The sequence below is a fragment of the Astyanax mexicanus genome, chromosome 20 (genome assembly GCF_023375975.1).
Source record: "Astyanax mexicanus isolate ESR-SI-001 chromosome 20, AstMex3_surface, whole genome shotgun sequence".
Classification (NCBI taxonomy): Eukaryota; Metazoa; Chordata; class Actinopteri; order Characiformes; family Acestrorhamphidae; genus Astyanax; species Astyanax mexicanus.
In genome coordinates this window covers 27,894,154-27,910,564 of record NC_064427.1, presented here as the reverse complement: position 1 = coordinate 27,910,564, position 16,411 = coordinate 27,894,154, and the positions used below count along the sequence as shown (strand labels likewise).

Below are 16,411 nucleotides of genomic sequence, written 5' to 3'. Positions count from 1 at the left end.
CAAACAATTCTGACAGTAAAAAAAAACTCATTTACACATGCCATCATATTGTGATATTTAAAAAAAAAGTCTGCTTTGTATATTTAGCTATTTACTGTAATATGTAGTTCTGTGGTAGATTTTTGTTGCCGCATGACTATTTTTGTTATATTTTACTACACTATTATTATTTCTTTCACAATCAGGATTTCAGTAATTTGCTATTTACAAAATAAGCAAACCTTTATAGACTTTTTTAGTTTTTACTTAATGTATGAAACAAAATACTATTTATACTAAATATAATGTTTTTTTTTCCAGTAGTGTAAGTTAAATTTAAACAATTATCGTGATATTATTTTAGGGTCATATCACCCATCCCTATTATGCATGGCTTTGACCTGGCCTGAACCACTGATGCGTTTTGTGGATACAGTTGATCTGTAATATAACATTCACAAGCATATTGTTAATTTCACAAACATTACAGAGCTCGTTTGTAACATTTTCATGCTCCTTATATACAGTGATGTTGGCAATCATCAAAATACTTAAAAAGCGAGAGGAACTAAACCATAACTATATGTAGTTAAACAATTACGTACGTAAAATTGTGTACTGAAGTTCATTTATGTTGCACTTTCGTTACACTTTTGCACTATGTTGTCTATTGTATTGTTGTTCCATGTTGCACCATGGTTTTGGAGGAACGTAATTTCATTACACTGTGTACCTGTACTCAGATGTAAAGACAATAAAATCTTCTTGACTTGACTTGATTTTTACCTTAAGTGTTGTCTGTCCACAAAACCAAAACCATGTATCTAATTGTGTCTGAGATTTAGGCTTCTTTGTGCTTTAAAGAACAAATTACGTGAACTTGAAGCAGTCCTCTCATTTTCCTCATATCTAGTTTTCTTCTAGACAATTCTCACAATAACCCTTCCTGTGACCTTTGGCTAGGTTTATATCACATACGATTCCGACACACACACACACTAGCAGTGCTGCTGTACTGGTCCACTCTACTTCAGATCAGGCGTAGGAAGAATCCCTAAGAAAGGTAAAGCAATAATATGAGGCACTGAAAGGGCAGCAAGATATAGGAAGCTTATAAGTGCCATTTCCTGGTGCATTAGCTAGTAATTCAGACGGTTTCTCGGGCAAACATACACTCATAAGGGACCACTTTCTAGTTCCACCGTGTCTCAGTCAAAAAGCTGCAATATGTAAATGAGGACATTAACAGATCACAGAAATTTCATAGCATCATAATCGTTAAAACCACCATCCCACTCATCACATCCCGTGGCAGTAGAGTGCATTAAAGATTTAACACAGCAGCCTCTAAATATGAAATTCCATCTCAAGTTCAGTTTCAAAACCCTAGACTGTCTGCATGATTCCCAAGCCTGTCTGACCAAGGCAATTCCCACTGTAAAGCATGGCACGAATAATCTGACAGACGACTCGACTCAGACAACTCAAACGAGCGAAGACGCCACTTGCTCAAACGCAGAGGCTCATGCTTAAGCACACACAACTGCTCCCTCAGACTGCTGTTGCTTCATTAATCCCCTCAGTGCTCCTGTACATATGACTGCCCAGATTTCACACGCTTTCATCCACAAGAAACATAAAAAAACACCACGGCTCTACTGAGCCTCTCCACAGTCTTAAGCTAGCACTTATTAACATACTGTAAATTTAGAGCTCATTATCATGCAAAAAGGCAAGAGAAAAATGGTGGAATATGCATGGTGTGGGTGTGGGGGTTTGTCTGTCATGTTGGCACAGACGAGTAGGACTGCCAGGGCCTGGCGGTACAAAGCATATGTAATAACTCACACCCACTGTAACTGCCATTGTGAATGCTGTTGATGTGTGACTACATCCTTGAAACCAGATTTGCACCATGTGCTTTACTGGAAGGCTGAGAACTAGGGAATTATGATGATATTTGATTGGACATTGAACTGTTGATTAAAAATATTTTAGGCATTCAGTAGATATTAAGATTTGACGGATATTTCAAACTAGAACTGGCTAATTATTTACTGTACCCTGAATGAGCAAAATTAATGTTTAGGCATAAGTGATCAGTTTTATATACCGTTCGATATAAAACCAAATATATTGTAAAAGTTTGTAATTATCTGGCACAACCAGCCCTTAAAAGCTACATCTGCATATATCATTCAAACTCTGGCTCTAGATAAGGCAAGTCTACCAAATAACCTATGAAAACGTATAACTTATAGGACATGAAAACAAAGGTCGGAAATGCAGACTGAAAGATGTTGATTTAAAAAACAATGGACACTCACAGAATGGATGGAACATATCTGATTCAAGGAGGCTATTTAATCAGATATTTTTTATCTGATTATCTACTCTGTTTATCTCCAAAGAAATGGATGTGTGGGACCTTGGGAGCCCTCTGCAGCTCAAATTGTTTCATCCTTTTTACACTCCACTACCAGTTCCCATGATATTAGCGCGAATGACAACAGTAAAGAACATAAACAAAGACAATGCACACAGACTTTGTACATTCTTCACAGTTCATAGTGTGTAAAGTTGTCCTTAATTAAAACCCAAATCAATAGAGGCCATAACATAGTTCACACTGCCTGGGAATAGTGGTAGAGCTGAAACCTTTTTATTCTTTTTAAATGTCCCAGTGTTTTGTACAATAATAAATAAATTAGTAAAGGTACAAATATTTTATCTCAAAGCTTTACATTACATGACAAGCTTGGAACTGGATGTTGAGAGCAACTACACTGTAAAGAATATACTGCACTGCCATCTGAAAGGCTCGAGCTGACCCCTGTACACAAGCATGTACAGTAGCACGTTCTTCCAGGGTAGAGCAAACTGCATAAAGATTACCTCAAGAATCTGATGCAAGAAAAAGATTGCAACACAACGCTGCAAGGCCTTCTAAGAAATGCAGAATAGAAGAATAGAACACACTCTTCTGAACCTTCTTAACTACAGACCTTCACAGTCTTCACAGCTTTGAGCTATGACAAATGTACCAAGGACAAAACTGCAGCATATTAACAGCATACTTAACCAAAACTATGTACTGGTGAAGCACTAGAACATACATTTGTAGAGTAGATATAGATGTACAGTAAGTGGGTGGCTACAAATATAGTTGTAATAAAATTATTGAACATGTGTGGGTGCATTTCAATTTCATCCTAACTACTATTACTAATAAGTGTTCAAATACATGTTGTGTAGAAAAGCTCAAGAGTAAAATATACTTTAACATCCAAGAAACATACACAGAATAGTAGGTTTTGAGTGTGGTTACGATGGACAATGTTCTCTCACAATGCAATACGAAATGTAAAGGGAGGGGCTACTCAAGTCAGGAAGAATATTAGGAAAAAATGGCAGATAACAGGGAGATATATTGGTACAGTACTACTATAGTTTAATCACTTACTGTTAGTACAGAACAGGTTAGTACCTTTATATTTTGTGCACTAACCTGCCAAGCCCACACTATAAAAGTGAGTGCCTGTCTACACCTGATAATATTAGTGCATAGTATGCAATTGGTACACAGCCCATGTTCTAGCACTGCTTGTTTTGGCTGATGTGTTCTTCTCTCAAATAAAATGAGAACAATTTACAGTAATGTTAACATTACTGTTCTTTTGTGGCAGGGTCCAGAAAATGACATATACTGTAATTAGCTGTCATGTTTTGGATGCCTTGCTTAAAGTGCGATAAACAGTCTTTCAAAGAAGTTAATGCCAGCCGTCCACCTAACATTTTTTAAGCAATTTCAATGCTGCAGTCATATTTCCAATGGTAGAATAAAATCCTACAAGAAATTAAGTCCTTACAGTGTTAAATGCCTTCTAAACAACATTATTTAAAAAAATCACTAAATCTCATTGTATTTATATTATGGTATACCGTATTGCACAGGCAATATACAGTATGATCCAGCCTTATAAACTTCAGCAAACTGAGCATCAGCAAGTGTGGCCCTTGCTGACTGCAGTCTATTAAGAACGCTATTAAATAAGGCCCCCTCAGAGCCCAACAGCATAAATCGCTACACATTTCTACCTGTAGTTCAATTTGTGATTGACATTTGTGCAGAAAAGAAAGGCACACAGCAGTTTTCATATGTGGCTCAATATCTTAGCTGGGAGTTAGCTCGCTGACCCCCATGTTATTGATTCGACAGGGTGAAATGCTTAACTAACAGCCATCACAGACTCGCTGTAAGATAATTAACACGCCTGGGCAATCAAATTAATGAGCCTGGGTGAAAAGTCTTGTTATTAAAAACACAAAAATGGGTATATATCTAAGCTACGTGTTTAAAGTGACAGTTTCTGAGAATGTTTATTTGGACCAAGCATGTAAAAAAAAAAAACTTTTAAAACGTGCACTGTGGGGGAGGATCTTTTCAAAGCGTTTCAATCTGGTGATTTTAGTGAGGGCTCACTAGCTCTTCCGTAAGTCTGTGTTTTGATACCTTGATGTTCACAATACCTCTTGTATCAACGCCAGTAGCATCACCAGAACTGCCATTGTAACCTGATTAACCTGTTGAAATTAGCTGAATCATATTGATACAATTTATTGTAATATTTTATCCCCTCCCTAATTAGAAATACTAGCTAACATGGTATCTACAAGTATGGGGAAATTTACAAAAAAAAAATTATAAGATTTTGTAATACCACTCAAAGAAAAAAAATAAGACAATTTTCAAAATAGCTAAAAACACCAATTTTAGATTTAACTACAAATTGTATTTACTGACTAACATTTTTAAGACCCCAGTGGGATGGATAAAAGCATATTATTAGATAAAATGAATTATTAAATGTAGAGCAACGCCAATTTGATTTACCCTGCCTGAAGGACTTCTGTTTTAAGTAAACTAAAGTATCTTAGCTAGCTAGCTAACCTAGCTAACAGACAAATCTGTCTTTAGTTTGGTTAGTTAATTAGCTAGTTCTGTGGGTTTAACCTGGGTTAAGATATAATTTTAGCTAACGCTAGCCAGTTAGCCTAATTATCCTAGCATAGCTATACATGAACCGTTAAAAACTTAAGCTAACCTAGCCTAGCATTTCCTAACGCTAGTTTATTAAACACAGCTAACATAGCTAACAAGTTAACGAGCTAACTGACTAACTAACCATAAAACGAGCCAAACTGCTCTTTTTATCGTTCAACCAGACTTAAAATGTCATTATATGAATAGTTAGAGGAACTTATTTACATGTAAATATAAATAAAAGTACACACAAGCCACTCAAACCGTTTAAAACTCTTACCGTCGGTGTGAGCGTTGAGAAACCCACACAAAACGATGACCTGCACGAGCTTCATGGTGCCACAGCAACGCTCATCACTGCGCGCGCGAACTCTCTCCAGCGGTCCAAGTCCCGCAACTCTCGCGCAGAAAATATAAAAACGAGCGAAAAAAATGAACAGCAAAAATGAACAGTAGCGTCCTTCCTCACAGCACCGCCGGTGCAGCGCACGCCGCGTGCACTCGTCTGACAGTCGGGGGGAGGCTCAGTTCACGCGGTTTTGTTGTCATTCTTAAGAGAGCGAGCACGCGCTGCCGGCTGGATGAGAGGGATCGCTGCGCTTCTCTCCACATTTCAGCACCGCGCGCTCCGTGACATCACCGTGCACATGCACCCACACATGCACATGCAGCTTTCCTCCAGGAGAAGCACAAATCCACGCGGCGAGGAGGGAGAGAACGCGAAAGAATGAATGAATGATTAGTCCTCGCAGCACGGGGAACGATCCGCTCTGGTGTCCAAAAGCTGCGGAGAGGCGCGCGCCTGTGCACTGTCTACAGGAGGAGCACGCGCCGTGCTGCTGCTGCTTCCAAGCTCGAGGCTGCGCAGCTGCAGTAGCTCCGCCATGAGGCAGCAGAGAGCCAGCCGCGTGGACCCCTCTCTCACCCCTCCAGCTTACACACCCGCAGAACACCCTCAACACACACACAGAGACGAGACTGCCTCTGGCAGATAACTAACCCAGCCTGCCGTGTTTAAAAGTTTAAAAGAGTGTAACCAGTAAAACACTCCACCATAGCTGTAAGACGGTTGATTGCAGTGTAGTGGTAAACCGCACCCAGATGAAGATAAAATAAAGCTAAGTTAGATTATTGTGCCCAGTGATGAAGTTTCTTTAAGATTCTTACTCGAAAAATCTGTGCCACCTTAATTAGTGCAGCAGTTGCAGTCCTGTGCCTAAAATATTTAAGGTGGAATGGAGAATTCCATGGATGTAACACATGGATGATCACAAGCCTTCAAACCAAGCTGAACTGCTTGAATTTTTGCACCAGGACTGGCACAAAGTTAGCCAAAAGCAGTGTGTAAGACTGGTGGAGGAGAACATGCCAAGATGCATAAAAACTGTTTAAAAACCAGGGTTATTCAACCAAATACAGATTTCTGAACTTTATGAATATGAACTTGTTTTCTTTGCATTGTTTGATGTCTGAAAGCTCTGCATCTTTTTTGTTATTTCAGCCATTTCTCATTTTCTGCAAATAAATGCTCTAAATATTTTTATTTGGAATTCGGGAGAAAGGTTGTCCGTAGTTTATAAGATAAAACAACAATGTTCATTTTACTCAAACCTATAAATAGTAAAATCAGAAAAACACATAAAAAAAATAAGAGGTCTCTTGTTTTTCTCCAGAGCTGTATATAAGAAAGAAAATCCTATCTACAATTATACACGTCAATATATAATATAAAAAGCAAAAAAAATATGCATAGAATCAAACAGATAAAAAGTAAGTTACATTTAAAAATGGTAAAGTGATTAGGAATGTTATTAAAATATTTGATTTCACTGAAAGTTAACATTGTTTTGCGTCTACAGTAAAATTATCACATTTGAAATGCTATGTATATAATATAAAATATAAAAAGCCCATTTTATTTATCATGCTGTTTTCTTAAAGTATGCGAGTATGCAAGGGTTTGGCGCCCCCTGTCGACAAACTGCAATAGTTGCATCATCATTAATACTGTACATTAATAAAATCATACCTGTCAAGTCTCCCGTTTTGGCCGGGAAACTACCGTATTTTACTCCTCTTTCCCGCCGTCCTCCCGTATTAGTATTTTCCCGTAAATTTCCCGTATTATACTAAATAAAAAAAAATATAGGCCACAGGCGACAATGCACTGTGTGTCTCTTAACCAATCGTGTTGCCGGTTCAGGGAGAAAGTCCCGCCTTTCAGGAGAAACAGCCAATCAGCTTGCTGGTTTTGCGGAGCGCAGTTTAGTGTGCGGGAAGCCCCGCCCCTCCCCTCGCTGTGAGTTCAGGCAGCTAGTCGGAGCAGCTGTCGTTAAAACTAATCTGGATATACGGAGATTTTTCTAAAAGAAAGGTAAATAACCATGTAAACTGTGATGAGATTGTTTCTGATAGCTGGTTAAAAAGACTCTTCTCTGAATCAAAACATAAATTAAACCCATTGTGTGTTTAATAAAATCCAGCTTGTGACTCAGTTAGCTTAACTTTAGAATTAGCTAGATAGATATTCAGGGTTTGAGAAAAATCTACATATATATATATATAATGCCCTGCCCTGATGTGCCTGTTCAGCCAATAACTATCATTTCCAAACTCTATTAGTTCAGGGCTAGTTTTAGGGTTTGTTAGAATTTGTTTAAATCTCAAGTATTGTGGTGTAATGTATTATTTAGAAGGGGTAGAAGAGATGGTTGAGCTGGAGAGAGAGAGAAAATGTGGAGAGGGCTGAAATTAACTGAACTGATCAGGAGTGGACTGAACAATAGAAAGAAGTATTAATGAAAGATTATTAATTGTGTAGCCCCTTAGGACTATTATTTACTTATGGAATATATCTGATCCATGTCCTTTTTGTAAATTTGTGCACCCTTCAATTTCAATTTTAAATCTATTAAATAAAAAAAAAAAAAAAAAATATATATATATATATATATACATATTAATTTTTAGCCCTCGGTTGGGCTGTTGGGGCGGCGGAAAAAATCCCTTATTTTTAAGTCCAAAACTTGACAGGTATGTAAAATGTCTTAACATTATGTACATTCAGAAATTCTTAATATCTTTAAACAAACAAACAAAGGTGGTTTCAGAGTTAGTGAGTTGTCCTTCAAATCTCGTCCCAGAATTTTGTCCTACTCTGTACTCATGACATTAGCATATTAAATGTCTTATCAATAATCAAATAGGAAATTGTTGATGGTTAATTATTAGTGTTGCATGTGTGCACAGCTCGAGAGACTATTCCTGGGACTGTGAGTTCAATCCCTGTTCCAATCAGTCAAACCCTTACCAAGTTACCCCGGTTTCCTTTCAGCTCCCAGAAACATACCCTGCATTGGACTGGTATTATAACCAATTAAAGTGAGTTTGTCTGGGTTTTTCAAGTGACACAACTGCAGAAGCATTATATTCAATATTTGAAAAGCTAATAAAATAAAAAGTGCTATTTAAAAAGAATATTTTAATGACTTGCACAGTCCGAACAGTTTCTATTGCTAATGTCTACTATTAGTCAATAGCTATGGCTGAAACACCAGAATTCAAATGACAGGAAGTGACATCCACATGCTTTTGGCAATAAAGTACCTTTATTCTATACAGTGACACGAAAAAAAATAGAAAGTAGAATCATAGCTCTTATATTAATGTTTTGACTTATGATTTGGACAAAAAAGCACAAAACTCAATCCACCCTGTAGGAATGATCAGAGTGGCCGGCGAGCTTGCTGTCAGAGTGAATCTTTCAGCAGAGCTACGTGAAGCTGCTGCTATACTCGGCTCAGCAGCTTGTTGGGGTGCTCAGTTACAAGGCAGCCAGTGACACTGGTAGGAATTGCACTTGTGACATCTGTCCTGTGACCCAGATCAACGTGTGCTGATGGCTGTCAGCTCCAGCATTTGTTGTAGAGAAGGTCAGGAAGGAGATGGGGTGTAACGGAGCAAAACCAATACACAGACCACTGGAGTACAGTGGTTTACTGCATGAGATGAGATGAGTCTGCTGCTAGAGACAGCACTTTTCTACTTTTTCATAATTTGACTTTTATCCTGATTCTTTTCACAATCTAAATGTGAAATAAGTTACTAACAAAAGTCCAGAAGATCCATAACTACCCAGGAGATCCAAACCCACCACTTCAAGGTGGACAAAAAGACTTGCATTTGCTTTTCCTGATTTTTTCCAATGATAGACCCAATGCTTAGACAGCTGGGCCTCAGTAAATCAGAAACTCTACTATTTACAATTTAATTTACTATTTCTATAATAAGGTGCAAATGTAAACATGGCGATAGAGAGTGTGAAATGACCACCAACGAGCAGTGGTTTTGTCATCAAATAAGAGCTCTGACAAAGCTCTCATCCACCCTTCACCCCAACACTAGGTGGATGAATAATTCCTCACCAGCAGAACCGTCACAACTAACACAAACACAAACCCAAGCAAACAACATAATCCCTACTTGGCCCGCTACAATACACTTACATGTCTAAAATCACGGGATAGCATTAGCAAACTAATTGTGAAGTGTAAATTCAGGAGATGGCTTGGGAACACCTACATCTGTATAAGTGAACCAATGTTAAGCAGGCATTTGACATTTCTCAATCTACAGTGGTCTTGAGAACCATCTACAAGAGGTGTAGCACTAATCATAATTTTTACACTATTTTAACCATGTAAAGAACCAATTATGCATCCAGTTGCATCTATTCTTTGAGTAGGTTAATGTAGAACCCTTGTAGAGTCCTTGTCAATAACCATTTCTTAAGAGTTTAGTTCAAAAGAACTATCCATTATTCAATGGGGTTTCAAAATCTGAATCACTATCATGTACAGTATATGACTGAAACTGTTCTAAGGCCAGAAGAATTCATGTTTAAATAAAGTTAATACCATCAAAGGTTTCTAGAGATCAGCATAGGGGACATGTATGAACAAAGGGAATGCGCAATACAAGCAGCTTTGTGTGCCTTTATGTCTTGATAGTGATATGTTTGCAAATGTGCCACTATTGCTTTACACCATCCAGGTGAATGGCTCTGAGAATGGCTGATCCAATGTTTTGTCTGGACATGCTGTCACTGATCATCTTATCCCGTCTTCATTGCTGTGTATCAGCGAAGGGTGGGCTGGGTGAAATCCACTGCTACTGACAGTTTAAAGTTCCTTCCTTCAGCCTTTAGCATCGCGTTGCTGACTTCACTGTTAGATTCACCTCACCGTTTGTTTCCACTCGATCTGCACGGCTTAAAACGCTGTTAAAACGCTGCCTTTTTTTCTACTGATTTACAGACTGTCGCTAAGGTTATTTAAAATTATTCTTCTATATTTTCCTAATGTGGCCGCCACACTAATCAACACATTCAAAAGCAGCAAGCACATCTAAGAGGAACTTGCATGAAAACTAAACGTTTAATGGGCCTGGCAAATTACTAAGTTATACATACTGTACTAAGAAGCCTGAAAATTCTACTCAAAGCAGTGCTATAAACACTATAAACAAAGTATTTTATTGTGCTTCAAAATGCCAAAAATACACTGACTTGCCAAGTGTCCTGGGACATTGGGCTAGTACTATGTCTCATGACTTTTGCCATGACCTACAGTTGTGTGAAAAAATGTTTGCCCCCTTCATTTTTTTAATTTTTTTGCATGTTTGTCACTCCTAAATATTTCAGATCATGAAACAAATTCAAATATTAGTCAAAAACAACACAGATAAACAATTCTTAAGGTTTTCATTATTAAAGGAGAGAAAAAATAGAAAATTTAAATGGTCCTGTGTAAAAGGGTGTTTAGCCAAATCATGACACTGTATGAAAGCCAAAAAAAGAAAGCTGTACTGACCTGCACTATATGCCTGTGACAAAATCAAGCCAGACCCTACAAGTCATAGAAGGCCTTTCCACCCACAGTGGAAAGTGCAGTGGGGAGTAATGCCTTTTAACATGTATTCCCAATACCTGACCCTGTGGATTAAGAAATGTTTAATGCATACACAACTTCAGAAATGAAATATCACAACCATGTGACTCCCACTATATCACACCTCAGTAATGTCAGTAACGCCTTACCTAGCAATGTGTTACTTTATTCAGACCTTTTTTTTAATATCCAATAATCAGATTAAAGTTACTTATCCATGTCAATGTGCGTTACTTTTTCGTCAATTTCCTTAGTAAAAAGATATTGTAGCGTCCGGCTGGATGCATTGAAAAAATAAACGAGAAAGATGTTTACAGTCGTCGCTTCATTGCTGAAATTGTTGCTACAACCACACCAAAACAACAACAACAAGCTAGCGAGCTAACAAGCTAACAGGCTAAAACTAGGACACAATGAGCTGCCCCCTCTCTCCACCTTGAAAACACTTACACACAGACAGACCCGGCACTCTTTCCACCTCACACACACACACACACACACACAGCGAGCCTCCCTCTCTCTCCACCTCATACACACACTGGAGGGAGGATAGAGGTGAGCATTTTCTTGCTGGTAATACAGACACTATGCTCAGTTGTTATCAGCTAAAGATGATCAATATCAAGGTTAGTTGTACAATCTGCGCTGGCGTAAAATAACTTTTTAAAAGAGTATTCAGTAATCAGATTTTTCAAATGAACTATGCCATCACTGCCACTCACCATTACAAAATGTAGTAGAAAGCCTTCTTTACTGAAAATTAGAGACAGTTGTTCCAACAAAAGTTTTTTTTAATATCCTTGATTTTAATATATGTATTGTGTATTTATGTGTGATATGTAATGTGTATGATATGTTTAAAACATTTTTTATTAATATAGTGCTTTTTAGAACAAAAGTTGTCACAAAGCAGCTTAACAAAGAAAAACAGGTCCACGACTCTTATAAGCAGCACCACAGAGATGCCAATAACTGTGGTGACAACAGTGGCAAGAAAAAAAACTCCTTTACATTAAGAGGAAGAAACCTTAGGAAGATCCAAGACATGTTGCATTGCTGAAAATTATACTGAAACTGAATGAGGCACATTCTTCTGGTGAATGAGGCACGTTTCTTGGTGAAATCCATATTTATATAAGAATAACAATAATTAGGCATTTGCTTTCAGAATTCATTATTGGGTAAATTGGGTAGCCCTAATTAATATCACAATTAAATTCTTTCATGCTGATTGACAGATAAATGAGCGTAAAAGTTTGGAATCGTCCTTTGCAGTGCAAGTTTGTTTGTCGTCTGTGAAGAAGTAGCATAAATATTCTAAACAGCAGTCAGTACGAAGAGTAACAGCTTGCCACATTTCTTAATTAGCGTGCATTATGCATGGTCTGCAGCAGGTGTACACTGTTTTTCCTTTAAACCTCAGCCACAGAAACATTCCAAATGTGGAAATTTGGGAGAGAATGTGTTTTTGCACACAATTTATGCTCAAACTTGTTCTGCTCGCGCTCTTCATTGAGACCCATTTATATTATTACAAGCCTCAAAGACCCCCGCCTGTATTTTTTTCCAGCATCCCCATTTGAATCAGTCATGGGTGTCCTCGCTACTCCATCTACCATCCTGTCTCTCTCAATCGCCGAGGTAAAAAGTGTTGCCTGGCAACCCGTGCAAGTGTTTTGTACTGACAAAACAAAATCACGCTCAGTCCAAGCCATCATCCATCTCTCGCCCATCTCTCTGGAACACACTTCAGCAGTGTCAAGGTCACAGCCTTGGTTGCGCGCACCATTAGAGCTCCATGGCTGTGTTTGTCCATCGTGGGCGCGTTAGTGGGAACAGATGGTGCCGGTGATGGGGCCGTCGGGCCGAGGCCCAGTCAAACTGCTCTAGTAAGAGTGGACGCATATCCCAGCTGCCTCGGTACATACACGCACACAGGCCTACTACTACTCTACTCTTCTAGAAACCGCTGCTCTTCTTAAAACATCAAAACCACTGGCTTAGAGGATAGGAATGTAAATTATTAAAAATAATAATTACATTTAAAATTCCAAAGAGCCTCCCTACATTAATCACTGGCTTAAAACCGTATTGCTTTTAGTTAGCAAGAAGAAACACATGACGCAGCATCTACAGCAACTAGCATTAACACCTTAATCATGCTGCCTCACACTGCTGACTGCAACCTGCCAGCAAGCTGCCAAAGGCCTTAATCAAAAAGAGCAAGGTGTGGGTTGACAACATCCAGTAAAATCCAACAGGCAGAACTAACTGTCAAAATACAGAACAGACTGTCCAGTTTATATTACTGATTCATAAAAAGGTTTGTGTCAAACTGGGACATACTGCAAAACATTTAAAAAAAGAGTTTCTAAATTCACAAACAGTGTTTTTTCTAAGTCATGCTTTGTTTTTCAGATAGTACATGCTCATTCCATCATTAAAAGTTCGATGAAATGTAGGAGGGAACTTATTAAACAGCCGACACCGCAGCAGGCGCTTTACCAGGTACTTTACAACCACTGAACCTGGTGGAGCTCAGTGGTCTCCTTTCTTGGTTTGTCGGTTGCTGTAAGATGTGCTAGTTGGTGTCAGTTGATTTTGGATGTGTCAGTTATTGTGGCAGCTGCCTTAGAATATGTTGTTTGGTTTGCTGGTGCCATTTGCGATGCTGATCTGCTGCCTAGAGCACACCAACCCACACCTGTTTTAGGATGGGGTGCTTGGTGTACTGTGCTGGCTGCTGTAAAATGTGCTGGTAGGTGTTCAGGTAACATTATGATGCGCAATTTGGTGTGCCAGCTGGTTTTGGATGTGTCAATTATTGTGCCAGCTGCTGTAAAATATGCAGGTTGGTGTTCAGGTTACACTATGGTGTGTCACTAAATTTACCTGATACCACTATTATATTTATACATTATAACCTTTCATCAGCTAAGTTACCAAGCAGCAAAACACACAGAACAGCGATTCACTCATGTCCTTGAGCTCTGATAACAACGACTACTATACTATACACAGACTAAGACTGCACTTATTATAAACTTGTGGTATACATGTTCATTTTCTAAACCTCTACATAATCAGAGCTACTGTTCCATAGCAAAGGTCAAACTGTGACCTGTGTTGTAAATGGAAAAGTGATTTAAGAGCAGATAAAATTAATGAGTTCTCTTGTGCCATTAAACGGAACAGCATGTTTTACTGAGGGAAATGTCACTCAGTGTTTCATCAAGCAGCTGCAGTTTGAGAATTAGCCTAAGAACTCATGTAATTTCACTCTGATAAAACGTTCATCTGATTGAAATGTATAATCTTGTCAGATAGCTGAATGTGTTGTCATTGCAGTGGCTTTATCAACAAGGCTATTTCATTGCTCTACTGTAAAGAAATTCTGCAATATTTTCCAATAGACAATAGAAAGGGAGGAAAAACATCATGACTACAATTCAACTCAAACATATGCTACATTCAGGTCAGAAGACGTGTCTGGAGCTAATGCATCTTCTGATGATAAAATATAAATGTTTATATTGGTAAGCTCAACTGCTTATATTCGCCAAAGCACAAACTGAAGTGTATTTTATCTGTAGTTTTTTGTTACAATAATGTAGTTCACATTACAAGACTTCTGAACTAATTCAGATTTTTTGCCCATATCAAATTTGGATGTTCACGTCTATAAATCTGCCTCACATGGAACACATTAAGAGACCACTTCAGTTTCTGAATCAGTTTCTCTGATTTAGCTATTTATAGATATATGTTTTAGTAAAATGAACATTGTTGTTTTATTCTATAAACTACAGACATTTTTCCTAAATCCAAACAAAAATATTGTCATTTAGAGCATTCATTTGCAGAAAATAAGAAATGGCTGAAATAGCATAAAATATGTAGAGTTTTCAGACCTCAAATGATTAATACAGAACAGGTTTATATTCATAAAGTTTTAAGAGTTCAGAAATTAATATTTGGTGGAATAACCCTGGTTTTAATCACAGTTTTGATGCATCTGCTTTTGGATAGCTTAATGCCACTCCTGGTGCAAAAAAACAGTTCAGCTTGGTTTGATGGCTTGTGATCATCCATCTTCCTGTTGATTATATTTCAGAGGTTTTTAATTTGGTAAAATTAAAGAAACTCATCATTTTCAAGTGGTCTCTTAATTTTTTCCAGAGCTGTATATGATCAGATCCAAGTAATGCAGTGTTGGATTTAAACTCTCCAGAGAAGTAGAGCTGAGGAGCCAGGATAAGACATTCCCGGTTTAAAAGGAATAAAGTTGGATCAGCTCTGGAATAATGCAAAAATGGAGTAAAACTGGTCTTTAGATTTATGGTATTTTCCCAAAAGAGCTGAGAATGTGTGAATTCAGGGCATAAGGGCATTTACACAATCGGAGTTCCATCTTCTCGGGTAAAAGAATGAGAAAAACATAAAAAGAATGAGAAAAGGCCTAGGTGGACCTACATAACAGCACCTTTGACAATATGGCGGATAATTTTTGGTCTCATTTGTAAAAAAACAGAAGGTAATGGAACCACAGCATCCATGCATATGAATTATTAACAGGAGCCAGCACTGTGTCTGGAATTCTGCAAAAATACAGTGAAATTGGTCTTCAAATTCATCGTATGTAATGTGTGTATTCGGGGCACAAGGACATTTATACAATTTGAGTTTCCTCGACATGGGTAAATGAAGGAGAAAAAAAAGAGCAAGAAAAAGCCTGAAAGCAACTAGATAACGGGTAATAAAAAAGATCCAGCCTTCTGCCATCCTCTTTACATGGCCAAAAACACAGATAATAGACTTGTCTGCTGTGTGTAAACATTACATTTCCATGGTAATGGCCTCTTTCCCACATCTCCGGCGAGTAGTCGGTGTGAGCGAAAGACTCTTAATCCTGTTGGCCCGTCTGCAGTCCTGCCAGTCTTCCAGCGTGAAGAAAGCAAATTAGAATAAACAGAGAGAGCTCCTGGCTTAGTGAGCAAACCTGGTGCAGACGCACATGGCCACGGGCCCACCGACAAGGATCTGCAGCCCTTCACTCACTCCACTCCTCTTCCTCCAAGCAAACAAACAAAAAGAACACGCAGCTTTCATTATTCATTTGCATTATCTATTGTCTTCATCTCCACCCGAAGCAGCAGCTCCCTCGCTGCGAGTTTCTCATGTAGTGTCTCTTGAGTGATCAGTTTGGAAGGTTACTTTCTTTCTCCTCACATTATCTTCTCTTCATTGTTTTTTTTTTGTCGATTCTGTATAGTTACGCTTTAGGGCAACAACAGTTTTTACTGCTTAAAACAGTGGATAACAGCAAGGGACTGTAGGTCCTGCTGAAGATCATTATTCAGGTTCAGTTTTTCTTATTGAAATTGTTTTCATTTTCTATATTTAAAAACAACTGAGAACCATTTTAACCCTTTCAGACCCT

The 16,411-nt window shown here is 38.2% G+C and overlaps 1 protein-coding gene across 3 annotated transcripts in view; it reads right to left on the bottom strand.

Annotated features, from left to right (window-relative positions):
• The window catches only part of LOC103037096 (roundabout homolog 2), a 143,265-nt gene extending 137,351 nt beyond the window's left edge, over positions 1-5,914 (bottom strand). For 2 of the 3 annotated variants that reach the window (XM_049468864.1, XM_049468866.1), the window contains exon 1: positions 5,304-5,914. In XM_049468864.1, coding sequence (XP_049324821.1) covers positions 5,304-5,358 — 55 coding nt within the window. In that variant the 5' untranslated portion in view covers positions 5,359-5,914. The remainder of the gene's footprint in view (positions 1-5,303) is intronic. The other variant, XM_049468865.1, reaches the window with a different exon arrangement.
• Positions 5,915-16,411: the final 10,497 nt, after the last annotated feature.